Source organism: Apus apus, chromosome 23 (assembly GCF_020740795.1).
Source record: "Apus apus isolate bApuApu2 chromosome 23, bApuApu2.pri.cur, whole genome shotgun sequence".
NCBI classification, from domain to species: Eukaryota; Metazoa; Chordata; class Aves; order Apodiformes; family Apodidae; genus Apus; species Apus apus.
In genome coordinates, this window is record NC_067304.1 from 4,616,668 (window position 1) to 4,644,122 (window position 27,455).

The 27,455-nt window shown below is 51.0% G+C and overlaps 1 protein-coding gene and 1 long non-coding RNA gene across 3 annotated transcripts; one reads left to right on the forward strand and one right to left on the reverse strand.

The window, feature by feature from the left end:
- Positions 1-299: 299 nt before the first annotated feature.
- Positions 300-27,450, reverse strand: SLC45A3 (solute carrier family 45 member 3). 2 transcript variants are annotated; one of them, XM_051639012.1, is made up of 5 exons: positions 27,358-27,450; positions 10,321-10,733; positions 9,222-10,055; positions 7,558-7,823; positions 300-4,100 (listed from the first exon to the last, which is right to left on the reverse strand). In XM_051639012.1, the coding sequence occupies exons 2-5, from the start codon at positions 10,490-10,492 to the stop codon at positions 3,645-3,647; spliced, it is 1,728 nt and encodes a 575-aa protein (XP_051494972.1). In that variant the 5' UTR covers positions 10,493-10,733; positions 27,358-27,450; the 3' UTR covers positions 300-3,644. The 2 variants fall into 2 exon arrangements, with proteins under 2 accessions (XP_051494972.1, XP_051494973.1); XM_051639013.1 differs by lacking the exon at positions 27,358-27,450 and adding an exon at positions 13,700-13,899.
- Positions 3,913-15,679, forward strand: LOC127393710 (uncharacterized). The gene is made up of 3 exons (XR_007891533.1): positions 3,913-3,995; positions 7,380-8,153; positions 14,774-15,679. It is a non-coding gene; the product is annotated as an uncharacterized LOC127393710 (long non-coding RNA).
- Positions 27,451-27,455: the final 5 nt, after the last annotated feature.

The window sequence follows — 27,455 nt, forward strand, 5'->3', positions numbered from 1 at the left end:
GCTCAGTGGATGCTGGGGGGATGCTCAGATGATGCCCCGGGGGATGATCAGAGGATGCTGAGGGGATCCCTGGGGATGCTCAGAGGATGCCCCGGGGGATGCTCGGGGAATGCTGAGGGATTCCGGGGGGATGCCCCGGGGGATGCTGGGGAGATGCTCAGGGGATGCTCAGATGATGCCCCGGGGGATGCTCGGGGGATGCTCCGGCCCCGCTCCCGTTAAGGTCGGACAGGCCCCCCCCCCCCTTGGCGCTGTCGCCCCCTGGCGGCCCCGCCCGATCAGCCACACACCGCGCGGGCCCCGCTCAAACACCTTTTATTTCTTCCTCGCCCATATAAATTTAGAATAGCCTTCCTCTGAAATCGTATACAAAATATTTACTCTAGCGAATAAATAGACCACGAACATCTCGCAGACAGCACACGGTATCCGAAGAAACACAAGCATCCACACATCCTTCCTTGAACCTGGAGGTTCACACCAGCCTGGTACCAGAACCACCTTCTCCCTTCTCCCCCCCTCAGCTCCCAAAGCCCCAGCGCACGAAAGGAAAGGACAGGCACGGTGTGATTCACCCGTGAGAAGAAAGCAGGAGGGCACCTGGAAGAGATCACCCATGGTCACCCTTGGGAGAGCTGGTACTGAGACCTGCACGTGGTGCAGCCATCGAGTCCTGGGGAGGTTCCACACAGGTTGGATCTGTAGCAGCGTGGGAGGGGTGTGCCCACCTCCACCTGAGCAGGAAGGGTTCTGAAGTGGTCTATAGACAGGGCAAGGCCACAGCAAGGGGCACGGTCCCACCAGCCCAGCTCCAGCCCCTCACATCACTGCAAACCCTCAACCCCCTCTCCCTCCTGCTCCCTCTCCCTGTTCCCCAAAACTGCTGCCTTTTTGTCCTCCACACAGAAAGCTGCTCCTTGTCCTCCAGCTGCCCACCACCCACCCACTCCTGCACCCCTCCTCTCCTGCACACAGCCCCACTCTCAGGGCCATCAGCCACATCTGTTTGGGGCCGAACTCCCACGGGGACAGGTTTAGTGAAGACAGTTGGGTCTTGGCAAACTCTCCTTCCTGTACCCATCTGCCCACTCTGTTGGGAGCTGGCACATGGCCCAGCAGATTTCTCCCGATGGAACAAGAGGGTAAGAAGGAAAGGAGCAATTCCTGAGTTCACTGGCTTTCACTCCAGATGGGAGACATGGGAAGAAGGGTGCAGAGGAAGGAGAGAAATCAAGTAGATCTTCTCATACTTGCTGAAATGGCTGAACAAAAAAGCAGCACAGCCAGAGGACAAGTGGATAAGGAGTTCCTGGTTCAGGCTGGATTGTCTCTCCAGCTGAAGTGGAGCATAAGCTCTGTTACCAATCCAGCCACAGGTCAGGCCAAAGCCAGATGTCAGGCACCCATCTAGGATCAGCAGCAAAGAGCAAGAGCAGCTGCTGCAGAGTCACAAGTCCAGTCACTCGGAGGTCTTTTTTGAACATAAATGAAGAGCAAGCACCTCCCACAGAGCACATCTGAATTAAGAGGAAACTGGACAAACCCAGCCTGCCCTCTCCTAGGGGCAGTGAGATCAGACCTCTGGATGCAGACACCAAACTCACCAAGGAGACCTGGGTGCCAAGCCCATGACCCAGGACAACGAAGGGGATGGGAGAACAGGTCTGAGACCCAACCTGCACTGACTGATCCCAAGCCCTCCAGCTCAGCTGCTGCACAACCCGTGAGCCCAAACCCACTCAGGTCCACCAGCTACAGACAGGATATCACTGCCCCAAAGCCACCACAGCAGATGGAGAGCAGGTCACTCAGGGAGCCTAGCAGGATTTAGCCTTTTCCTCTTGAGGGACACATACAAGTTATGAATCAAGAACTGCAGCATCTTTTTCTTTCACATTCCAAACCAAAGGACATTATAAAACAAGGCTGCCTCCCCCTCAAGCTTACTGCTTTCTCAAGGATCACTCAAGGCATTCCAGGCCTTTCTCATCCAACCCATACGCCTGAAGTTTGGTGTGGATGCCCTCTCTAGGCACTTAAACAAATGGCTCAATTATCAAAAGCACTTTTACACTAGGAAAAATAAAGGATTCTTTAGCACTCAAGTAGGAATGTGCTTGAAAAATCTTGGGTCAGAGGTAACTGATCACTAGAAGCGTTTATCCAAGAAACACACCAACTTTGGCAAGAACGTTTTGCCTCAAACACTTCCTGCTGAAGCCTGAAGTGGACAGAGAGCAGGGTAGGAAGTACAGACAAAAAGCTGTTTATGGAAGTGGTTAAGCAGCTGCCAAATCCATCCCCAAAACAGCTGCATTTCAGCACACAAAGCTTGTTGTGGGAAATGGAGGCTGGTAGGCATATAATTGGAGAAGAAATAAAACAACAACAGTTACCCTTTACGGGAAAGAAATGTTTAAAAAGCTTAGGAGAAATTCTCTCAGGACCCGTCTGCAGACAGCAGGGGAGTAACCTTGCTTCCATGCCAAGGAATAGTCTGACAAGACCTTGCAAAAATAGCAACATTCTGCCCTTCAGCAGAACCTCAGCAGTGCATCTCACTGCCCACACACCTCCACAGAAAATTACTCACAAACGCTTTGTTTAGACCAGCTAAGGACTGGTGAGCCTCTTGTGCACACTCCCAGCCTGGCCTCCCAGCACTCAGTTCATGCCTCCTCTACAATTTAGAGGCAGAGTTTGGGTCATTCCCCAGTCTAAGTGCTGACTGAGGGCCAGGACCTTGACTCCTTGTTGGCGTACAGCACCTTTTAGGGGCCAGCTGTGGAAAAGACAAAATACCTAGATGTGTTAGGGAAGAGGCAGCAGCCCAGAGAGCCGAGGGCTGAGAGGTCAGACTCACTGAGAACTGTGTGAAGAAAGCTAAAAACAATCATTAAATAAATTAAAGAAAGTTAATAAGTCCTTTCCACCTGATGCAACTTGGTGCATAGGTAAAAGGTAAGTCACCTTTTGGAATTGGTCCTAACGAAACATTACTTGTTTTTGCAAAACAAGACATTGTAACTTTTCTCCTAAGTGGTTTCTCCAGGTCAGAACAGAGGTGGGGAAGAACAGAAGTGTGTGTGCACACACGGGCACCCCCTTTTGCCCCATGGCCAAACCTTAGCTACTCATCTCTTTCTTTTTCCAAGGGAATCTCCCAGTGTCCCATTTGCAGAAGTATTGCTCTAGCAGTTGAGTAAAAGCAGCAGGGGAAGATGAAACTCTAACTGGAGAACAGGAGAGCATATTATTTCTTCCTCCCTTCCCCAAACCACTGCCTCTCCTCAGTTTAGGTAGAATTACACAGAAACATGACCCGTTATTAAAGGAAAAGTCCATTTCCTTTCTCTGCCCTAACTCCCTTTGGTGCTGGCTGTGCAGTGCTTTCTTTAGACAAAGGCAGCTTTGGAAAGCACTGATGGCCTGAAGCACAATGCCCCGATGCCTCATATTTACACCTGAGATTAGCCCTGTTGCACCTCTCCTGCCCCCAGCCCCAGAACTACCCCCTAGGGCTACAGCAACAGCGTGGGGAGAGCAGGTGCCACACGAGGCTCCCCACAAGTGGCTGTGTGAACACACACACATCTCATTTCACCACGTGCAGGCACCCGTGTGCTGCCCTCGTGCCTTCCACATCACACGGAATACTTCGCCATGTCACTCTTATCAAAGACAACTTTGGTTGCAAAGTAAATGGCCACCAGGCCAAAGCCAGCAGCTGACACCATGTAGGCAGTCACCGACTGCGTAAACTGGACGATGGACCCCATGAAGAGGGAGGGGACAACCTGAGAGAGGAGGAAAGCACTGTCCAAAATAGCCAGGTCCAGGCAGATCCCTCGGCCAGGAGGCACCGAGTCCGGTTCTCCCACCATCATCATGAGGGAGACGTCGCAGGAGGAGCTGACACACAGAGCTGAGCTGGCAGCTGCAGGAGAGGAGGAAGAGGAGGAAGAGGAGAAGAGGATCCCGGCATGTCCGTTCTGGTAAGGCAGCTTCTGGCTGGAAAGGAGGCCTTTGGAGAAGGCTGATTTCTTGTCCAATCGAGCCGCGTCTTCCTCCTCTTTGCTCTTGTACTTATGCAAAAACACCTGGGGGGAAAGAAGGGCATGTGAGGAGTGAGCTGGCAGGGGAGCTGGTGGGGGCCCATGTTTTGTGCAGGAGAGCAAAGCCCTTCTGTGCTTGGTAGGTGTGGGGTCAGGCTGTTGGAGGTGGGGAGTGCCTGCAGTGAGCCTGGCCCGTGTGAGATGGCCTCCAGGGGCCAGCCTGGCTTCTCCCAGCTGGCACAGGATTCAAAGCAACCCTGACTCACCAGGGAAACCTGGCCAAGTGGTGCCTTTGCTGTGTGGAAGCTCTGGGGCTCAGCAGACTTGCTGCAGCCCAAAGCTAGGCCAGGCTCAGCCTGGGGACATTTTGCGCTGAGCCCCAGGTTGTCACCTCCTCACTGGGTGCCAAGGGAATCTGGGCACCAACTACAGCTCACCCCATCCTGACATCAGCTGATGTGCACTTGCTGGACAGGAGTGAAGGGCCAGAGACCACTTTGAACAGATCACAAAGCCCAACAGTCCATTCCAGTGCCAACACAAGTATTCATAAAGACTGGGAACCCAAAACCTTCCTGCTGAAGAGCCCAAAGGGCAGACAAACAGCTGAAAGCCCTGGATGCATGGTCACTTCAGCCACTTCTTAATCTCTGAGGTACTTAAGAGTGACATCAGCTGAGATGGCACAATGCTGGGAACTCAGGAAGGAGCTCTTTTCTCAGCTCTGCAATGGACTGTGCATGCATGACCTCAACTGAGTTGCTTCATCTGCCTGACCTCAGCCTCTTCACTCAGGCTAGAAAAGGAAGGTGGGGGGAAGAAAAATCTTTTTCTTCTCACCTTTTTTTGCCTTGTTCTGCTCAAGCTGAGGTCTCTGGGCCATGCCTCATCCCAGCAGCACCACACAGAGTGCTTTGCTCCCCATTAACAGGCAGTCATGTGCAGGCAGTGAAACTGCTGCAGAGCTCCAGCTTGAAAACTCCAGGGCATTTGCCATTTATGCAACAGCCACTGGGCTGCACGGGGCGGAGCAGGTAACGAAGGACATTATCTGCATGGGGAGGTTGAACAAAGAAAATAAAAAGGAAAAAAGGAAAAAAGAAAAAAAAAAAAGCACCTGTTGGAGAGCGGGAGCACTGCACCCAGCTGCAGGGGCTTGCTGGAGCTGCCCTTCCTTTTGCAGGAGGGACAGGGACACATCCAGAGGAGGGCCCCGCTGGGGCAGCAGTGTGGGCACTCCAGCTCTGCTGCAGGCCATCCCAAAGCCTTGCAGCAGTCTTGGCACCCACCCAGCTACACCCAGCCCTGCCCTAGTGTAAGTCAGCACCAGGCAGTCGGTCTCTGTTCACGCTGCCCCAGGCCACGGCTGCAGATCAGTAGCACAAACAGTTTCAGATTCAGTCGCAGAGATCAGAGGAGAACTTCACTAAACAGCAGTCATCTTCACAAAGCTTTACCTGGGCTCTGCTCAGCTGCTCACTGCACCCTTCAACTCCTTCACTCGGCACAGGCTTATGAATTTACACTTAAATGCATTAATCCAGGACTTCACTTATCTTATGTGGAGCTTAAAAATCCTCCCACGTGCCTCCTACTGCCATCAGACTTCAAAGCAACTCACAGCCCAGCACAGAAGGGGCATTGTGTGAGCTGAGCTAGCATGTCCCCCGCAGTTCCTGCCCTTCCTATTTGCCACTGACGTGCCCAGAAGCCTGTTCAGCTGCCCTGAGGGTTCATGCCACGTTTCTTGGTTTCTGTACTGATCCAGGCTTGGACTCCAGAGATATAAGTTCTGGCAGGGGTGTTTGAACACCTAGTGTGGAGAATTAATTTAAATCTAGAGGAATGAGCTTAGTGAGAACCTATGCTTTAAAATCACACAGGATACAAACACAGGAGCCACTGGTGCCTCAAGCAGCAGCTTTATCTTCCTTGATGGGGAGCAGTGGGCATGAGGAACCTCATCTGCAGAAGGTGTGAATGCCCACCATGCACCTCACCTCCACCAAGAGCTGTTAGAACATGCAGATCTTTTCCTCCTGTTCTAGACAATTTTCAGTGGCCATGTGAAGATGAGAGGGCATGCAGGAGAAAGGAGAGACTTACACAGCCTGGGCAAAGCAAGTAGCTCCAGCTGAGGTGGCCTCGCAGGCTTTCACCAACGATCCTGCCCAGGGTGGAAGCAACAGCCCCTTTGGATGCCCCTTCTGCTGATTTGCTTCGGGAGGAGTGTTTAAAGTTAAAAAAGAGTGGAAAAAAATAAAGAGAGGGAGGAGAGGAAGCAGGAACGAGGGAAGGCAAACAGAAACGGGGACAGATTTCAACAGTCAGAAAAAAGAAGAGAACAGAAATGGGGAAGATGGGGAACTTTCTGCAAAAGGCATTTTAGTGACTGCTTCTTGTGGGGTCCCTGCAGCCTGCTGCAAAGGAGTTGGTAAAGGAAGGAGGAACTTTCAAGTCAGGGCAACAGAGACCAAACCCAGCTACACACCACACCTCATTGTACTAGGAGTGTTTCCCCATCAATCCTTTGGCAAACTCTTGGGAATGTGGCCTTCACATTCCCAGCCTGTGGAGTTTGGTTTTCATTCTGCTGATAATATGTTCATGGGAGAGCCGAGCCAAGCTGAAGTTCTTGCGAAGCACAACCCTCCCTCCTACCCCTACCCTGACAGGGTGCCTGCTGCAAATTGGGATGGGTTGGTCAGAAGTATTTGTTCAATGTGAACATCTGGATGCCTGTGGTAAAAACTCCTACTTATTTCACTGTGCAGTGAACCGCCTGCCATTGGGATGAAAGAGCTGCTCTCAAACCACAAATTAATTTTGCATTTGCAGCACAAGAGAAACTCTTATTAATCCAGTGTGCAACTCAGGAACCTCCTAGGACTTCTCCACAAGGATAACATCTGTGGCACAGGATTACTAGCTTTTTGTGTTGGTGTCAAAAGTTTCACAACGTTTATTTATCTCGGAGCTAGGGGAATAGGAAGAACCTCAGTTTTCATTTTACTGGTCTTCATACTGTGGACAAAAATTGGAAAGGAGGACCTCTAAGGGCTGAAAATTCTTAAGTTTTTTAGCACCTCAAATTGGCAGTGCTGCAAATGTGCCTTGGTTGCAGAATGCACACAGGTGTAACCTGCACCAGTTGCCCTAGAAAAATATGCAGAACACACAGGAACATCCCTTTTGATATACCAACCCTAGCTGATTTCTCCCATCTTGCCCACTCACCACTTTTAAAAAATTGCATAAAGCTTGTTGTGAGCAGGGGATGCCTGAGGAAGGAGATGCTAAACTCTCTTATTTCCTCCATTTCAGAGCAACCTTCAGAGAAGACCCAGCCTGGAGACAAAAGACACGAGGAAAACCTTTGCACACAGGCATGTGTTCCTGTTCCATGGGTTGAACTGATTGTACCAGTTACAAGTGGCAGAAGAGGCTGGCCAAGCTGTCCTCAGAGCTGTCTGGCACACTGCTCTCTGCAGCAGAGCCCTACCTGCTTTTCATGGTGGTACAGAGATGCCAGCGTGTAGGGCAGGATCTGGAGTGCAGAGAAGGTGAAGCCCGTCAGAGCAGCTGAGATGGTGACAACGATGACACTGTGGGAAAGGCACATGACAAAGGCAGCCACGGGGAAGAACACCACGCTGGCCAGGTAGACCACCCGTGTCCCAAACTGCTTCACCATCCGGTCCATGATTGTCGAGAAGAAGATGGAAGTGACACACTGCAGGAAGAGGCCCAAGCTGCCCATCCGGACACCTGCAGGGAGGCAGAGGTGGTGACAGACACTGTCCTGACTGCACCCAGGCCTCCCACAGTCCTGACACCTCGGGGCCTCCTTCCCTCTCCTTTGGGACCCAGCTCCACAGGGTCCATGCAGAGTGTGGCACAGCCTCAGACAGTCCTGACAGCCACAGAGCAGCATCACCCAATACATCCCACCCTCCACCAGCAGCATACATGTGCTTCTGGGCACCTTCCTACTCTTGACCCAGGATCTGTCACCTGCTTGTGAACAAGGATCTGTTATCATCCGATGCCAAAACCAGCAACTGAACAAAAGGAACAAGGAATTGTGCTTAAGCCAAGGTAAAGTACAAAACAGCCACTAAATGACTGCAGTATCCGGTAGCATTCCGGACCTTACCCTTTGCAAAGATCTATCAGATTTCAGGGAATTAAAACCATTAACTCTTTGGAGCAAGGATCATTACTCAACACATGCTTCTATGACAGGTAGCACAATGGAGTCCTGGCCTGCTGGAAGCCATACAGTGCAAGTGTTAAATAATAATTAAGCTCCCTCTAAGTTAAACAGACACCCAGCACAAAGAGGCAGTGTACTGCAGAGCTCAGGGAGGCAGTGAGTGGAAAACTCTGTGGGCAAGATATGCAGCTGGAAGAGAAAGGCAGGGAGGGGCCTCCAAGAATAAAAGACTTAGATCAGGGAGAGGAAAAGAAAGGGTGGGCAGCGAGTCAAGGCTCTGGCACAACACAGTAGGCAAAACAGGACAGGTAATGTGCTGCAGTGAGCAGTGTCCCATGATGTGGATGTGGCAGCTGCCGACTGCAGCAATGAGAGCTACCAGGGAGGACCTGAGGGATGGGAGCTGGGAAAGCTGCTCTGGGGCTCCCTAGATACAGAGGGGAGATGGAATCTCACAGTTGCATGACAGGGAGATGGAGCAAAGCCCACCTCAATGCTATGGAGCATGTCCCAGATTTCCAGCCCATGCACTCCAAGAGATGGGGAGCACCATCACCCCTTGCTTAAAAAGGAGGGAAGAGCAGCAGAAGGACCTGGCCGGGGCAGCCACAGCTTGCAGACAGAGCTGGATCCATCCTGTTCAGCATGCAACCTGCCAGACTGTTCTGCCACTCAACAATTCAGCCCCAGGCCAGGGCTGCCCTGCCAGGTCTTGGTCTGTGCTTGGTAGCTTGAAGGAGAAAGAGGCGTTTCCCTATTAGGCCCACTGTGCAATGCTCTGGGGATCACAGGGAATGCTTTTTTTCCTGACCCATCTGCAGAAAGTCTAGTTTCCTGCAACCTTTTTTCTGCCATTACTAGCAGAGCTGAGCCCATTCCCAGCTCCCACTAAACACCCCTGTCCTAGGGAACAAGTGCTGCAGCCTCAGAGCAGCTGGTTTGCTTCTCACCTTCATCGTAGTGACGTCTGGCATCCGTGCCTGGCTTGGCCCTGGGGACACCATGGTACAGCCCTTCCCCAACAAAGTCTGTGTAGAACAGCATGAAAGTCATGAGTGCCATCCAGCTGCAGAGCTCGGCCACGAACAGGCGCCGGATGACCTTGGGGATGCGGCAGTAGAGGCTGTGGAGCCGCGGCACCAGCGTGCAGAGGTTCCTCAGGGCCTGCACCATGTGCCTGGCCTGCAGGAGACACGAGCTCCTGGAAAGCTGGCAAAGGCAGCAGGCAGGAGGTGAGGGCTTCGGGGGAGTGTCCTTCAGCACTGGGCCATCCAGAACATCTGCCTGGGTGGCTGCCTCCTCTGTCACAAAGAGCGTGGCCAGCACACAGCCGAGGAAGATGACAGCGAGGAGGCTGAAGAGGCAGGTCTCCTGCCCTCCCAGGTAGGGGGCCAGGAAGCTGCCACCCCAGTCAATGGCTGGGAGGAGGTAGCCAATGCAGCCCCCCAAGCTGATCATGAAGGCATACACAGAGAAGGCCTGGCGGCAGTTGTCTGGCTCCTGGAAGAGGTCTGAGAGCAGGGCCTCCAGTGGAGTGAAGCAGACCTGGCCACAGAAATCCAGCAACCCGATGCCCAGGATGAGGAAGGTGATCTCCAGCGGGCGGGTGTTGAGGGCAAACAGGCTGGCCAGGCTGCTGGCGTGTGGGATCACAAAGAGGCTCAGCAGGACACCCAGGCACAGCATCCAGATGAAAGGTCTTCTCCGGCCATAGCTGCTGTGCCAGTGGTCACTAGCAGATCCGATCAGTGGGACAAAAACCAAGCCAAGGACAGGTCCTATCCCTGGAAAAGAGAAACAGATGTCATTAGGGCGACTGATCTGGAGGACATTGGTCTGTGTGCACTGTAAAAGAAGCTTGGGATGTTTTAGGAGCTCAGTAAGCTTCACTGGGTCACAGCCCCCTTCTCCAAACACAAAGCTGCCCTTGATACAACAGCAGCCCTGCAAGGACCCCACAGAGACAAGCCACCATGTCCTTACTCGACCCTGTCCTGCAGGCAGTAAGAGGAAACACGCACCTCTAAAAAGAGAGAAAAAACCACCTACCTAAAACCATGGTCATGAACTTCTCCTCCACACCCACTTCCAGCAGCAGCGGAGGCACGTAGGTGATCCCTGCAGCCAGGCAGACCTCCAGGCCAAACGTCAGGGAGTTGACCAGCAGGAGCTGGGTCCTGTGGCTGTGGAAGAGCATGGTGGCCCAGGCCCTCTGTGCCATGCTGCCCCTCACTGACACAGGGCTGTGTCACTCCGGCTGCAGCACTCCCAGGGATGCCCCACAAGCAAGGTCTGGAGCTTCCCTTCCTGGTCTGCTGGACAGATGCTGCCTCCCATTTTTAGCAATGGTGAATTAACCATCTTTTCCTCTTCCTCTCATTGCAAGATGTGGCCCCAGCAATGTTGAGTCCGGGGGTGGGCAGGCAGGGATCCCACTCCAGGCTTCTCCTTCTGCTCACATGCTGTGGTGTGGGAGAAGAGAGAGCTTGTTAGACACAGCAGGGTCCAGGGCAGGGGAAAGGGCTGAAAACAGGTACCACAAAGACACATCACCACTGAAAGAGACAGTCCCTTTCCCAACAGGCTTGCAAGGCACATGAGGGTGAAGAGAGGACATCTGGGAGGTGGCAGGGTTAAAAGACACAAACTACATTGGTGCCAGGTTTCTGTCCAAGGGCTTGTGACTGGTGAGACAAGCACCTGTCAGACGTGGTTTGGTAAAATCCCATTCTGCCTCGGGGCTAAGGGAGGTCTAATGACCTCTCAGGGTCCTGTCCAGCCTCATCTTATAGATGGGCAGTTGTAGCAGAGGGACAAAGGATTTAGGGTCCCCTGTCCCATTGAAATCAATTAAGAATCCCCTTCGAGGACCAGCACTGCCTGCAGTCACACAGGGTCATCTCTAGAGACCCATGTCACTGTCTAATGACCAGGGCATCCTCTGTGCTGCCCCGCGGGCTCCCAGGGAAGCAGTTTCACCCAAATCCCATCTCCAGCCCCTGAGACGGCACAGAGAACAGATGGTGCCTCCATGGAGTTTCACAAACAAACCTGACCCACTTTAGCCTCATCTAACAGTGAACGGCAATTACCTTACTCATTAGTCTGAGTCATTTATTTGCCTTGTAACACTCTCTCTCTCTCCAGCTTTCTTCAGAGGGGAGAGGCTACCTGATCAGGACAGGGACTGAGCAGCTAAGGCAGAGTAAGCAGTTGCCTCTAAATAACCTGTTATGAGCCTGCCCCTGTCAGTCTACAAATGAAAGAAAACCTGCAGGGTTACTGGCATCTAGGTTAGTCCACCAAACTGCTGTTTTGGTAAAAAAAAAAAAAAAAAAAAAAAAAGGCATCTCAAGTCTGTAGTTATTCCGGGAAAGGCAGAAAACTCCTGCACAGACACTGATTCAGCAGTAAAAGAAACTGCTGCCTAATTCTCAGGATTCATGTGCTCTGGCTTCTCACCCCAAATGAGCCACCACAGAGTTTCTCTGTGGGGACAAGGCATAACAGGTCCCGCTGGCCTCAGTGTGCTTCAGCTTGTGACCCATTTCTGGACTGTGCTCCCAGTTTGCAGAGAAGCTGCTGTCTCCTGTCCCACCACAGCGCAGCCCCTGCTGCTCCGGGTCCCTTGGATGGAGGAGGGTGAACAGAATGTGAGACAGGCAGGTGGAGTTTATCTCCGCTTGCTCCCTCCCTGGCTGTGGGGGAGCTGTAACTGTCCCTGCCTGCCTGCACACCCCTTCGTGCCAGAGCAGCTAGCTGGTAGCTCCCTCACTGCAGAGAGTGAATCCATCCGAGGAAATGAGGTAAAAATCCAGTTTTTCAGCCCAGTGCCTCTCGGAGTTCTTTGCCTTGGTTACAGGGGAAAGGAAAAGGCTCCTAGAGGGAATGTCTCCAGGCCAACCCTTGTCTCCCTCCTCAGCACCCTGAGGCAGCCAGTGCTGGAGGCCAGACCGTGCAGAGCTGGAAGGGCTGCTCGACCCAGGGCCAAGCAGGAGGCAAAGGGTGGACCAGGAGGAACTGCTGAACCGTGGCCTTGCTGCAGCTACACTGGTAGAACTTCAGGTTATCACCAAACATGGTGCAAATCATTGCTCCCTAACTGCACAGAGCACATGTATTTGACCTCCACCAAGTATCAGTAGACAGGTACAGTTGGGGCAGTCTCTGCATTGTCCCTTTTCTGTTTCTTCCCCTCTTGCCACCAGCCAGCTAAGCCACAGGTTGCTGCCTGGGTGAAGCTGGAGGGTGGTGGTGAGGTTCTTACACAGATGCAAGCATTGCTCTCTGCCTCTCACTGCTGCAGAGGGCAGGCACCACTCCTGAGCTGGAGAGCTGACAGGCTGCCAATTACACACCATAAATACTAATTATTTTCCTTCCAGCATCCCTCACCTTCCCCCTCCACACTCACTTAGAACTCAACTGTCACAAAAGATATCTCCTTTTAACAACTGTGAACATTTAGCTGACTTGCCCAAGGTCAAATAGCAAGCTAACGGCAGAGGGGAACAGCAACAGTTCTCCTTTAATCACCAGACAAGGCTTCAAAGGGCTCCTCGGAGGCCCCAGACATGCTCAGCATTACTTCAGATATACTCTATCTGCAAGGAAGCGATTGGGGGCAGCAACCACCTTTCTCAGATGTGGGCTAGACACAGGATGTCACAGCCTTGTTCGTTTCTGGTGGGTGCCCAGCTGGTTGACAGCCCTGGGACAGGGATTTAAGCTGCAGCCCCCCAGCTCCAGCAGCACAAGCCTCGGTCGAGTGGAAGCAAAATCAGAAGGCAAAATGAACTGAACCACCATCACTCTAAGCTAGACCTGGAAGGGAGATGTAATGTCAACTGTCTGCTGCAGTCCATGGTCTGGAGGGCTTACAGAAGTGGACAAGGTAAATGCCAAACATGAAGTAAAAGATGTGTCTGACACACACGCACAGAGAAAAAACTGGTTTTCTCCCCTTTTATCACAGTGACATCTCTAGCACGGGGGAGAAAGCAGGAATCTGTCCCTCTCCTCAGCTGCCTGAGAATTTCAGTTTGAGGCAGAAAGGCTGAATTTCTTACCAGCAGGTAAGAAAAGACCTGTCTCTTCCCCCCTCCACACCCTCAGAGGGCTTTAACAAAAAAATAAATTACCCAGAGGCAATAATCATGTACAGCCAGCGATGAGAAGCTGTCAACAGCAACCAAGCTGCAGACACAGTTGCAACAGAACATGGACCCTTTCCTGTTTAAACTGCATTTTGTCCCAATACCCATCAACTACTTTTTGATTTTGTTCCCAGAATGCAGGGCTTAGCTGGAAAGAAAAGGAAAACCACTTGAGGTGTTGATCTGTAAGGACAGGGGCAAAGGGATGGAGAGGGAAGATTTGGGAGGCTCGCAGCAGCCAGGCTGAAAGGAAGGCAGAAGCCTGGACTCACCTCCTCCAGCTCCTGCAGCCAGCCCGGGCACCCCGCACGCAGGAAAAAGCTTCTGGAAGAGTTTGTAGGCAGCAGAGGTGGAACGAGATGCAGGTACACACACGGGTTTGGTTTCAGGGCCCTCCCTACGCCGGGTGTTATTAGCACCAAACCACTCCTGCGGCGCGAGGTGCTGAGCACACCCCGGCTCGCTGGGTGCCTCCCACTGCCCCCCACGCCTGCCCAGAAGGACACTCCTGGCCTGGACTCTCATCTGAACTTTGCTCAAAGCCCTGCCCTGGTGTCAACATTTGTCACCTTCTCCTGTTGACCTGCTGGCACTTCACAAACAGCCAGGTTTAGTACATGGGGTTATTATTTTCCTGTTAAAGGCAAGGAGATGTGCCCTGCAGCTTTGCAGGTAACAGTCTGGCTCTAAAGAAGTCCCAGCAGCAAGACCAAACACTTCATTTAAAATGTTAATCTCTTCCAGGACCATTTATCTGGCAGACTGTGCAGGAGAACTGTTTGGGTCTGGTGCTCTGTAACTTTGCCCTGGCGTGAGTCAGACAAACCAACTCCCAGCTGGGAGATACGCTCCACCAGCAGTACTTCCACACCACACTGACAGGGAGCCAGCACCAGCCAGTCCAGCCCAGTAGGACCTGGTGTCTTGTGGTGGGAAGACCTTTCACAGACCCGGGGAGTGGCTCGTCCAAAAAACTGCACAGCAGCAGCCACTTCTTGTCCTCTGGCTTCTGTTTCCCTGAACTTCTGCAGCTGGGACAGTTTGTCCCTCCCTGTGGAGCACAACGCCAAGCACCTTGACAAAGGGAACAGCCAGGTCCCCCCAAAGAGGCACACCAGCCCTTCTGTGTAAGGTTTCCTGCACACAGAAGCAGAAGGGAGCCACATGTGGGGCTTTTTCACAGCTACTCACAGAGCTGTCGTGCCATGGGGACATCATCTGCTGCTGAGTGTTACGGCTTCTACTCTGCTCTTCCTCTCCCTTCCCAAGTAGAAGTAAAGCATCTTTAAACCCAGGAGTTGTGTTTTAAGCTTACAAACCAAACTTTTCCTTTCCTTCCTCTGCAGAGAAACAACAAATCAATTCCGAGAGGCTGGTTCACCTGGCAGCCAGGGAGGAGGCGGGTCCTGGGGGCAGGAGCAAAGCAGCACTGCTGGACAAAGGCAGCCAGGAGCAGAGGGCTCCCTGCCACCTGCACAGAGCTTTTTCAGCAGGCAACCAAAGCAGAAAGGACTGCACCTCCCACAGTGATCCTGGTGCCTCGTGCCCCCTCTCTCTCCTCTCCCTCTGAAGCAGCCAGCAGGACAGGGAGGAAGCCAGGCAGCCTGCCTCTGCGGAGCACAAGTCACCAAGCAGCACAACAGGGAGCAAGGAGAAGCAGCCGGGATGAAGCCAGGGAAAGAGGATTCTGAGAGCCCACTCCTCCAAAGACCAGCAGGTTGCATTCACACATTTCCCCCACGGAGTTTGTTCTCTCTTCACATGCTACAGAAAAAGTTTGGACAAGTGCTCTCCTCTGCTCGATGTGGTACAGAGAAGCAGCAAGGCCCTGCCTGACAAAACCCATGACAGGAACTTGAGGAGAGCACCAAGGAGTGCACAGACAGACATGCCAGTGGGAACAGGACTGCATCTACCCCTGGTGTCAGATGCACAGACTCCTTTACAGGCAGCAGCACCACAGCAGGAGTTCACTTCCCACTTCCTTCCTCTCAGCTAGCACAGACGTTGCCCGTGTGCCCTCACTAACAGACCCTGAATCCCACCTTTGGCTTTAGGAGAAACAAACCCTGAGGCACCTGAAGGAAGTGGACCATGTGCAGGGCACTGATAGGCACGCACAAGCAAAGACTGAAAGAAGTCTCTCCTCCTTCCCATCTCCTCAAATCTTCCCAATAGGATCTTACAAGTAATCACACCCAAACAGTGATTTGACAGAATGAAGATTGAGGAATGGACATTTTAAAAATAAAATTCTGGTATAGTTACTTGGCAGAGAAAAACTCATTTATTCCTCAGAAGACTACACACCATGCCACTCCATTATCCTTCCAGTCTATCACAGGGGTAAAGAAGGGACAAGAGATGTTACTAAATGTGGCAGCAGCCTCCCTGATTTATGACAGTCATGTACCTACCCCACAGTTCAACAAACACAGTAATGATCAAACAACAGAGAATTAGATTCATCAACCATTTGTGACCTCTCAGGGCTCCATAATAAACCCAGCCCTGTCTTACATGGGAAAAAATTATCCCGTAACAAACTTTGCCTTAGGGAAGAAAAAGCCTCAGGTTCTTAGAGAAGCACCTGAGGAACTGGCCAGTGCTGGAGGCAGGAGATGGAGCTCAGGTGGGGGCTGCTCTGGTCCCACAGCTCCCAGGTGACACAGACCCACACTTCCCTCCCTCTGACATGGCAGGTTTGATGCAGGAACCTATTCCCAACTGGCAGCAGAGGGAGGGAAGGCCCGAGGGTACTGACCAGCCATTGGGTTTCCATTCATAACCACAACGTTACACTTCCAACCTTCCAAGGGGCTCTTTATGAATGTCATTAATTCCCCGCTCCCTGGAAGCCCTTTGGAAGAAAGGGTGGGAGAGAGCACAAGAGGAGTGCTTAGGGAAGGGCTGTTTATCCAGTGCCACATCCTTTCACAGCTATCAGTGTCCATTCACTGCTGCTGAATGTGAAATGCACCATGGAGAATAGCTCTGGCAGGATGAAATGGAAAACTCACCCGACCTCTCCTGACCCGATCTCCCCTTCCCCCTCCCCTCCCAAATCTCCTTGACCCCATTCACAGTGTGGTGAGAGGGGAGTGGTCATTAAGCAGGGATGGGAGAACAGCAATTTATTTAGTCTCTCTGAATTAACTCTGCATTTCCTTTGAGCTCAGGGGCTCCATTATATCAGACTCAGCAGCTCGGCTTAGGAAAGGAGCAGCAGTGGGTGGAAATCCCCTCAGAGAAGAACAAGGAAGACCCAGGCACCCCAGCCCATTTGGAATTCCCTCCCTCACCCCACAGTGCAGCGTCCAGCAGCCCAGACACCAGGACATATTAATCCAGGACAAATGCTAGATCCTACAAATGCAGCCAGAGTTTTGGGAAGGGGCAGGTCCCCACGACAGCTCAGAACACCTTCCACGGAGTTTGGTTCAAAGGGAGACATTTGAATTTGTCAGGCCTGAAGGGTGGCTCTTTCCTGCCATGCTACAATTGCTTCCTTGCAGCACCCTCAACATGATGATTCTGCTCTCAGGGCTACCTAGAAGCTGGAGCTTAGTTCAGGCTCTTTTGTGCTGGCTGCTCTCCTGATGCCAGGGGGCCACATCTCCCAGTTTCTTTGGGCCACTGCACCCAGACACTGAGCAAAGCTCTTGTCTCTCATAACCACCAAGCCACTCACCTTTCCTGCAGATGGCTGGAGCTCCCTGAGATCAGAGTTTGAGATGCAGTCTCAGGCCCTGCCAGATTCCTGCTGCCATGACCACAGAGTTCCTGTCATTTCAGAGCTACCAGGATATGTCTGCAACTGCCAGGGAGCAGAGGTGGGGCACAAGCCACCCGGTGACCTTCCCTCTACCTTTGGCTGTCCTAACCTGGGAGGCTGGTTAGTCCTGATGGTGCACAGGGCTGAGCTGTTCCAGCCCCAGGGACTGATTCATGACTGCAGAAGCTTAAGGAGGAACTTGTTGCTGCCATCAGTGGCTCCCTCAGGTAAAGGTGTATCTGAGAGGGAAAGTGACTGTAGCAAGGCCATGTGAAACAGGTCACTGTCCCACATTCATCAACTGGATAAAGCAAAGGCACCAGGGAAAGGCAAATGAAGATCCCGATGAGATGGATGAGAAGGTCAAAGTATTTCTCAAGAATGGGAGTTAGGAAAGGATGATTTCCCAGCCTGGCAGGCTGACAGCACCGTCCATGCTCTGCCTGTCATACAGGGGATGCTTTCCAGGGTGGAGAAAGGTCTGTTCTGCTTGCCCTTCACTCTGCACACCTCTAGCATTTCACACTCTTTTTGGGAGCCGTGCCAATAGCTCTAGGGGTGCTTTATCCTCACCCTGCAACAGGAATATCAAACAGACAGCAGGGCAGCCCACAGGCTCCACTGACCTCTTGTCCCACAACCTGCTTTCTTCCTCTGCCAGACCAAGGAATTGCTCCTGGCAGGAGGCTTTTCTCCCAGGCTTCAGCTGCCCAAGCTCCAGTGCTTTCCTGTTTGACCAGGAGCAAAGATAGAGAGCAGCAAAGAATGGCCAGTTCCAGCTCATCCCCCTCCTCTTCCCTTTGCTGTTACACACAGGAACTGCCTGACTAACGAGGTCACTGACTCTACGGAGGCCACGCTGACACTTTTGGAGCTTGCCAGGGGTCCCAAAGGGACAGTCATCAGCCCAGCAACGCCAGTGGGGGCAGTAACTCTCCTGCAGTTGGCAGATGTCATCACCACCTTCACCCAGCAGCAGCAACAGGTTTCAGGCTGCCTGGGATCCTGCTGCAGTTCCACGCATAGAGGATGGTCACCAAGCTAAGGGGGTGCAGAGAGGAGCTGAGCACTGTGCCTTCTGCAGACAAGTAGGGGCTGAGGCTGCAGCCATGCCTTGCTGGTCTGTAGCTCAGTCCCATTTCCATCAGGGACACCATGAAGGGCTGAGTGCCCCAATAAATATCCCATTGCTGTGCTCAGCTGCAGAGGGGATTTCAAATCACACTGAAGGACCCACAATGGGACTGCCTGTGCCTGCCACACAGCTGGGTGGTCTTGCCAGTGCTCTGGATTGGCACCTACTCACCAAAGTTCATTCAGCACAGAGAAACCTCACACTCTCCTAAACACGCAGTGCGACCGAAGCAGCAGCATTTTCAGACTCTGCGCTCAAGAGCCTCACTCCTCCTGGTCACCCTTTCCTGAGTCGGCGTCAGGTCGGCTATAAACAACTCAAGACCTCCAGACAAGCTTGGCTGGCTCTGCATCAGTGCTACAGCTTTGTTTTTCTACTGCACGACCCAAGCTCTTGCTTTTATTCATGAGAGGAGCCCCTGTTTTGGAGCAGGAGGGGAAATGAGAGACGATCTGGTTCTGCTTTTCACTTGAGCTCATTTCTGGTGCTTAAATACCATGCCCATCACCCTGGCATTTGGTCTGAGTCAGCCTTTCCCCCACCCCCTCTCTATTTTTTTTTTTTCTTGTTTAAATTATTTTTAGCAGAAGAATAAAAATGTAAATTGCACTGGAAAGGGGAAAAATAAGCCCCCTCCAGGTGCCCCCCTTCTCTGCAGCGTGGTAACGGGCACAGATTATATCCAGCACCACATGACCAGGGACGTATTTATATGTCAGTGTGTAAAACCCACCCTGCTGAGCTGCCTTTTCTCTGCCTGAGGCTGGGGGCTTCTGCTACGCGTCTAGTCAAACAGGCCCACAAAGGGGATTAAGGAGAGCCCCTCGGCCCTGCAGAGTAATCCATCAAATTATCCCTTGTTGGCGTTGCTGTCCTCTTCAGGGGAAAAAAAAAAAAAAAAAAGCTCTCCAAAGGCTTTTAAAGGCACTGAAATTACACTTGAGCCTGAAACACTCCACCCAGCTGCTGCAGCCCACAGCACAATGGGCTGGTTGTAAAGGGAATACCGGGAAGAGAGGAGGGAGGAAAAAGAGACGGACACTGTTAAAAAGGGCAGCGGCCTCCCCATGAGTGACACTCCAACAGGTGGCTCAGACCCCCCCACTCCTGGGACCACACCAGAGCCAGCCCCCCAGCACTGGCTGCACCCCCTGCCCAGCCAGCCCTCAGCACAGCGAGGCTCCAGGAGGAGTTTGCTGTGCCTGGATGGATCCATGAGCACATCCTCAACAAGGACAGGTTTGCAAAGGAAGAGTCTGCACTCAACCCTCTCCTGCCAGGAGCAGGGCTGGGGTCTGGCAGTGACCCTGACCACAGGCTGCAGCATGGGCACCCCATGCTACCTCCGCAGTCCCCAGAGCTCTGCAGCTGGACTCAAAACCCCTACAGAAACCTAATGCAGAGAACAGGCTTGCCTGAGGCTTATGGCATCTTCACCAGTGTCCCCACAGGCAGAGCAAAGCCAAGGACAGGTCACACTCACCAAAACTCTGTGACTCTCCACCTGGGCACTGAATCTGCATTTCCTTCCACTGCAGCTACCTACATAAAACAACTGCACGTGAACTTCTGCGCTGGTCATCACCACCCGATTCTGAGCTATGAAATCCGCTGCCCACCAGCTCTGCCTAAGCAAGCACATGGGATCTCACAGGTTTGCATTATCATAATCCTTCTTAGGATGAAATAATCACCAGGAGTGATAAAGGGAAAGCAGACAGGAAAGCACTTACCCCAGTTAACTGGAACTGGCAAAGACAAGAGACCTGGTGGAGGGTTGTCACACGGGTCACCTTAGCACCGAAAAGAGTGACATGCAACTCCTGTTTTAATCACTAGTGCTGAGCAGAAGAATTTCCCCAGAGAAGAGATGGGAAGGCAGAAACTCTAGCTGCTTTATCATGTCCGCTTTGCCATGCCTGCTCACAGGGCTGGGAAAATGGGAAGTGAAATTGGAACTTAGTGTTTCCAACCAGAGCAGAAATGCTGCGTAACGGGATGCCTGACTCCTCAGGAAGCCAACACCAAGCTCCAGCTCCTCCTGCCTCTGGCACACTGTGGCTCCAAGGCAGCTCTAGCACTTCTGCCCCATGACAGAGCTTCGTCATTTCTGGCTTTATTTGGAAAGCTTTAACAGTCATGGGGCCAGCTGAGTCTCAGGACCAGCCTTGGGTGGAGAGGACAGTTCTGATGTACTAGTGTCGCAAGCAGGAGCCAAAGCAAAGACCATGGTTGGTGCTGAGATGTGAGGCTGCAAATGCAGCCCATCAGCCATGGATCCCGGGCCAGGAGCTCTGCAGGAACAAACTGCCAAGCCCCAGCAGGGGGGCTGGAAGAGTGGTCATTAGCCAAAACTGCACCCCCAGCAGGCCCATTATAAAAAAAGCAGTGAGGGGTCTGACAAATTTAACCACAGCAGGAGCTGCTGCCACTTAACACTGACACCCAGCCTGCCCTCTTTCTGCCAGAAGGAACATTTGCCAAGGTCTGTGCCTAGAAAAGAGGGAGGAGAGCAAGCAGCTAAAGCTCCACACATGGCAGTCCTTGGAGAGCATCAGGCTACAGGCACAGACTTCTACAGTCCCTTTTGCTCAAAAGTTTTCAGAGCATGACCTTGTGCTCTTCCTCAAAGGGTATACTTTGAATCTTAGACACACACAGAACTAATGGGCTCTTTTGTAATCACATGGTAGTTAGTCCATTTTTTCATGGTAATTTTCTGGTCTGCAATTCCAGTTATTTGTGTCCCTGCCGGAGAAGTTTGATGCTAACATATCTCTCAGCAAGCCCTTTGACCTCTGCTGGCAGGTTGGTGGGTTTCTCCCTCTCTGTTTTGTCTCTAAAATGAGGTCATGGCTTTGAATGAGACAAAGAGCCTTTGCAGCATGAGGAATAGCCCCAAGACAGCTGTGAGTACAGAACCCCCATCAGTCACATCAGCCCCGGAGTGCACCAGAGACAAGCGAGCTGGGCAGCAGCCCGCAGCTCCCCCGGGAACGTGGGGTTTTACCACCCTGCTCTGAGAAGAGATCACATCAGTGCTGGTATCAGAGCTGGTGCAGAACGGATGTGGAGCAGGCAGCCACCCCCAATGGACAAACTCAGAAGGGGGAGGAAATAAAGCAAAACTCTCCAAATACTTTGGACTGGGAGTGGCTGTAAGATATCGCTGTCCCCGCCACCTGTCCCTCTGGCAGGGTGACCATTACCACCCTGCATGCTGGCTCTCCAACCCTGTGTCCCCAGACCACCCTCTTGACTGCAGTGGCCAGGGGAGCTGAGGTGATACCAGACTGCCAGTAAAGCACCTTCTGTCACCAGCCACTGCCAAAGGGACAGGTGAAGAGCAGCGTGCAGGGAATAACCTGCCCCAGAGAAGTCCTGTTAAGGTCAAAGACCACACGTCAGAGTCCCGAGATCTTTTTTACAAGAACAGTAGTTTTATGTGCCTGGGGTAGCAAAGATTGTGCACAAGCCCTGGCTGCTGCCTGCAGCACAGTGACTTCTCTGAGTTAACCAGAGCCCTCAGATCACTGCTGAAATAGTCCTTCCTTATCATGGCACACCAGTCATGAGGCCTGGCTCTGCAAACATGAGATTCTATGATTTCACTTCTGCCTGAAATTGCCTGGATAATTGCAAAGATAAGAAGCAATCAGATTTTATTTTTTCAGACAGATAAGTTTCACTGGAAGATCTTTTCAGAAGTCTTTTCCTTTCCCCATTCTCATTATCAGTTTAACGTGTTATGGACCCTGAACAGGCAGGGATTTAGCATGAAGCTGTGGCTGTTCACAGAGGACACAGCAGCACAGAGTGCCTGGAAGGGGAGTTTCCCACTTTCAAGAAGGCCAGGCTCAAAGCTGCCATTTCTATAGGAGGGGAAGGGAGCAAGACATTTTACCACCCCCCTCATTCTCCACCCTGTCTCTCCTTATTAACTGGAACCTAACTTCCATTTTGAGCCCTGGAAAGATAATCAGCCCTAAATTATTAGCTTTTTAGTAATTAAGCATGGAGTTCAAGTTCAAAGCTCCCTGGATTTTGCAGAGCACTCTGAGCAGGGGTGCTCAGACTTCTTGTTGCACATGGTTAGTTTCTTGCTGTGATGCAGAGTGAAGGTTTCATCCATCAACAAGGATAGGCAGGAAAGTGGCTTGAGTGCTGAAGTTACTTAGCACTCAAGAAGTCTGCTGCAGTGGCAGAGGATAAATGAAAGTTTGTGCATTTCAGACTTTGAGCAGAGGAGGGATTTTCTCTCCACACTGGGCCCTCTCTTGCCCATATTTACTGGAGTAAAGTTCAGGGTGCTGCAAATGAAGCAGAAAGACCTCTGATATTCCTGTAACATGCTCTGGGCTGCCTTGGGCACAGAGCCAGGGCACCTCGGGCAGGCATAGTGCTGGCTTTGCCCAGTAAGAGCTGGGAAAGGACTTATCATCAGCCCCATCCTGGGCCATTCTGGCTGTGCATCAGCATGTGCTAACTAGCCTCAGCTGCAGCCTTCTGGGAGCAGAGGGGATAACTTGCATTCCCTGCTCGTGCCCAAAAGGCTTCTATGCTGCTATCAACATTGGCCACAGACAGTGATGAATGGGAATATCTGGGGGCAGCACAAATGTAGACTGTGTTCACAGAAATCAAAGATGAAAGAGGTCCTGTTGAATCATCTTCCCCGGGGCTGCTGCAGGACTGCTCCCAACAGCACATTCTCCAGTGATTTGTCCAGTCTGGAAGGAAGGATCTCAAGCACTGAGGTTGCCAGAATTTCCCCTGAAACAATATCCATGGGCTCAGAGATTTAATAGCTGGGAAGCATCCTTCCCTCCCTCTGGTTATTCCCTGTGCAATTCCTGTGCTCTCCTTTTTAAATGCACAGTCAGACCCCCCTCCAGACTACGTTTAGCCACACTCCTAAACCCAGCTTTAGTCAATTCTCGTTGACTGAAGCCACCCTTCTAGGCCCATTAATTGCTCAGTCGGCCTTGGCTGTAGCACAGCAGCCTTTTGTTCCAGCATTGCTCCAGCTGCTCCCACCGCCCCTAGCACACAGGAGTCATTTGTCATAAACATTCCCAAACACACCTCTGGAGTCCAACGGCAACAGTGCCCACACAAAGCCCTTCCCTGTCAGGCCAACAGCCAGTACCTGGTACGCACAGACTGCTGCCCTGGAAAGCCACTGTCATCCCATTGTTCCTTTGTGCTCCATCTCTTTGCATTTATGAACTGCCTCTTGCCACAGACCTACAAGGAAGCTCTCTCTGCACCCAGAACAATCTTTTATTCTGTCTGAACAGGGACAATTTATTCCAAAATCCCAACCAAGGTAGCACAGCAATAATTAGTACATGACATGGGCAGTGATCTGGACTAGCAGCAGTTTCTCTTAGTACATGTACAGTAACGTGGAGGAAGAAAAACTGTTCAGAGCTGCAAATCAAGCACCTGCTTCTTGCTGTGTGTGTTCCAGCCACCCTCCAGCACTGAGACAAAGAAGCCATTGGGACCACATTCCTACATTACACTTCTTATTTTGCCAGACAATATTCACGGGGGTCTGTTTTTCCTCTTATGCAGGCTGGCAAAATGTTAAACAAATATTTTTGAACTGCACAAGGAACTGACATTTTAGGACATGAAAACAAGGAGGAAGGGCACAAATTTGAGGACCTCCAAGGAACAGCATGCCTACAAATAATAAAATGGTGACTTTGTAGTTCCACTTGGTTATGTTTTTTGAACAAGCAACTCGATGGCTTGGCTGGTGGACCTATCAGCAGCTTCTGCAGCTCTGTGATACAAGATCAGACTCAGATTCCTGCAGCAGTGAAGAGGAACTGCAGCACAAGAAAGATAACAGGTTTCAAGTGATGTATGGATTCAACCTACTGTCAGTCTTAGAGACACACGTGCTTTGGCTGTACAGTACAAGCCCCAGGATGCAGAACTGGAAAAAAAATCCTTTGCTTTACTTCTTCTTCCTACTTTACTTCTTCCTATTCTTCTGTTTGTGGCAAGTGCAAGATTTCCTTTATGTTATGCAGATCCATGCTGACAGGCAATCTTCTATGAGCAGACACATTGCTTGACTGCCTTGCAGAGTCTGCTTTAAAGTTTCTCCCTCTTTTGGAAAAGTAAGGATTCCTCTGTGAAGGCCTCTGTCCCCTTTCGTAGCTGAGCTCTAGGGTTTCTGTTTTCACATGGATAGTTTTGATGACTGATACTAAGCATTCAGAAATCAAATCAGCATTGAAGATAACTTGACAGTTGCTCACCAGCTTCTCATGAGTCCCTTGCTCCACTCACAGCACAATCTTGATCATGAGTTTAACTGCACAGCTGAGGGATCACAAGTCTCCCCAGGCTGGCTGTCTAGGGTTAGTTCTAGTTAAAAGTTGCAGTCCTACACTGCCTGCCCCCCAGCAGAAGCCACCAGGCAGGATCATATGATGGAATTATTACCAACAGCAGAAGTGAAGGGAGGAGATTCATCAGATAAAACTCTTTTTGGTTTCTGTGTATCCCTCTCCATACAGTCACCACTTGCTTCTCCTAAGGTACAAGACTTTTTAACTGTTATTGCCTGGTCATCCCTCCTACCACTACCTGCAGCTACTCTCCCACCTCTCCTTTTGCTTCTGCTCCCTGGGAGCCCTAAATCCACCATAAACCTCCACAACTTTCACCCAACAGGTCAAGTGTTTTGCTTTGATGTTGCCTTTGACAAGATAAGGAGATAGTGACACATGCATTATAGAAAACCAAAACAAGGCACTCCTTGGGTGAACTGCTCCACCAGAGAGAAAAGCGGAGAATAAACACCAACAGATGTTACTCACACCACTTATAGCCCATCTGAGAAGCTCTACAATCCTACTGTGACAGAAGTGGTAGAAGCCTCTGAAGATACTCAAGTCAGAGGAGGGCATTAGTACTGACTCAGTTGCTGTGCATGAAACAAGCTAAAATTGCCCAAGAAAATAGAGCTATCGAGAAAAAGACAGACCATCAGCAAATTACTTTGCAACGTCTACTGTGTGGGTTTTTTTCTTGTCATTTAAGCAAGCTCCCAGCGTGGTACCAGACCTAACAGACTAATGGGCATCTTGAATCAAACCAACCACTAGTTATGTCCCAGGAAGAACACACAAACCCAGCAGTGCTCTGCAGTTGTCTGCCACATCACTGTCTGCAGTGCTCCTTGAAAAGGGTGCAGTCAGGGAACTGCCCCAGGCACAACTTTTCATGCTGTATTTTGTCAGTGGAAGACTATGGAAGCCAGAGATTGAGACTCATACAATCTAGTAGAGTAGAAATATCCCATATAAAGACTGCTTGTACAGAGCATCAGTGTTTGTCTCCCTTTGCTTCACAAGAGCCCAGCCACGGCCCTCAACTCCACACGGAAGCTTTAATCAAAGCAGAGTGTAACTCAGGGGGAAAAACCCAACACAACCACCCCCCACCAAACACTGCCACTCAAGTGCTCTGATGAAATAAACAGTTTGGGAACGGGCTAGCAAGAGTTTACACTACACATCCATGCTTTCTAAGGACTCTGGCAAAGATAAAGCAGACCAAAGGCTGTATTTCCCAACTCACCAATCAGTCCAGTAATTTCAGTTTCTCTCACTCTGGATATAGCATTTCTCATGGCTGACAAAAACTGACCATCTAAAAAGATGCTGCTAGTGGAGTCTGGACAGACTTCTACTATTACTCTACTGCATTACAGTGATGATAAACTTAAATAGGTCTTTGTTCACAGATAATGTTATGGTTATCTCTTGGCAGCATCTATACCAAGCCATGTGGCTTTGGCCTTCTAGCAACAGCTTGGTGTTTGGAAACACCGTGAGGATGAGGTGCTTTCATCAGCAGCTCTTCAAGAAAACAAGACACTCTCAGAGAAGACCCTGCCCAGGCTACATATTTGACAAGCTGTGAGGGAGCATACACACCAGCAAACAGTGCAACAAAAATCTCCCTACAAGGAGAAGCTTCCTACTAAATCCTAAGATTGGGCTTTGCCCTGAAATACAGGGATTTCCCTTGTAAAGCTCTCATTTAATTTGCTATTAATTCTGGAGATTCTTGTTATCCATATCAAATTTCTAATCCTTTTTTCAAATCCCATAAGCCAAGCACTCTTGGCTTCCACAATGCTTTGTGGTAATAAGTTCCAGAGTTTAAGGCACTGCCTAGAATCCAAGCACAGGGCTGGGAATCTGGAATTCCTGGCTCCAGCACCACAGCCACTCCCCACTGAGTGGAGGGGTAGTAGCTATGGATGATGCAAGAAAGTTCAGGTAGCATCACTCATTTAAATAACAAAACAAAAAATAAAATAAAATTGCAGGTAGGGTGAATAATAGAAAACATTTTAAGGCTGGTACACGTTTTTCAAGAGTGCCTGCATGACTTCAGGGGCCAAATAATTTGGATACTTTTCTAGTTCTTACTCACGTTCTATTTCCACGAATTTCTGGCCATCCTCTTGTTACACACACAAACCTTGCTGTCTGGAACTGTAACAGTGCCAGAATGGGATGTGGTTTGAGCCTGGCCACTTTCTCAGTACTGCTCCTGAGTCTGACACATCCAGGTGAGGACCAACAGAGCAGTTCCTGATACATTTCCCTTCCAATTTATTATTACTTTTAAACATAGGCATGAAAATCAAGTCTCTTGCCAACTCTGGCTATCACCAGCATTAGATTAAAAGCCTATTCTAGTGCTTTTCTCTTCCTCCTACAGCTGTCACCCACAGGAAGATAAATTAGTCTTTCAGTTTATGTTTACTATAAACAACATTTTACTACCAAAGTCTCTAGTCATGCCCAAGTCAGTTACCAGTGGAATTCCCACATTATGACCTTTAGGTACCACTTTTAAGACAGCAGCCTCCTCAAGCTCCTGCAGCTGAAGGGGAGAGGCAGGTTAACCTGGCAGCAAACTGGAGCAGAGCCTGCAACTGGGTGCAACGAAAACTTCCTTTTTGCCAAGGATTCACTGACCTGTCCCCACAAGTCTTCAGGAATTCTGGAAGTCCACGGTCAGTCACATCATGGATCCCAAACTCTTTTCCCGTTCAATAAGCTTTAAAAGGAACTTT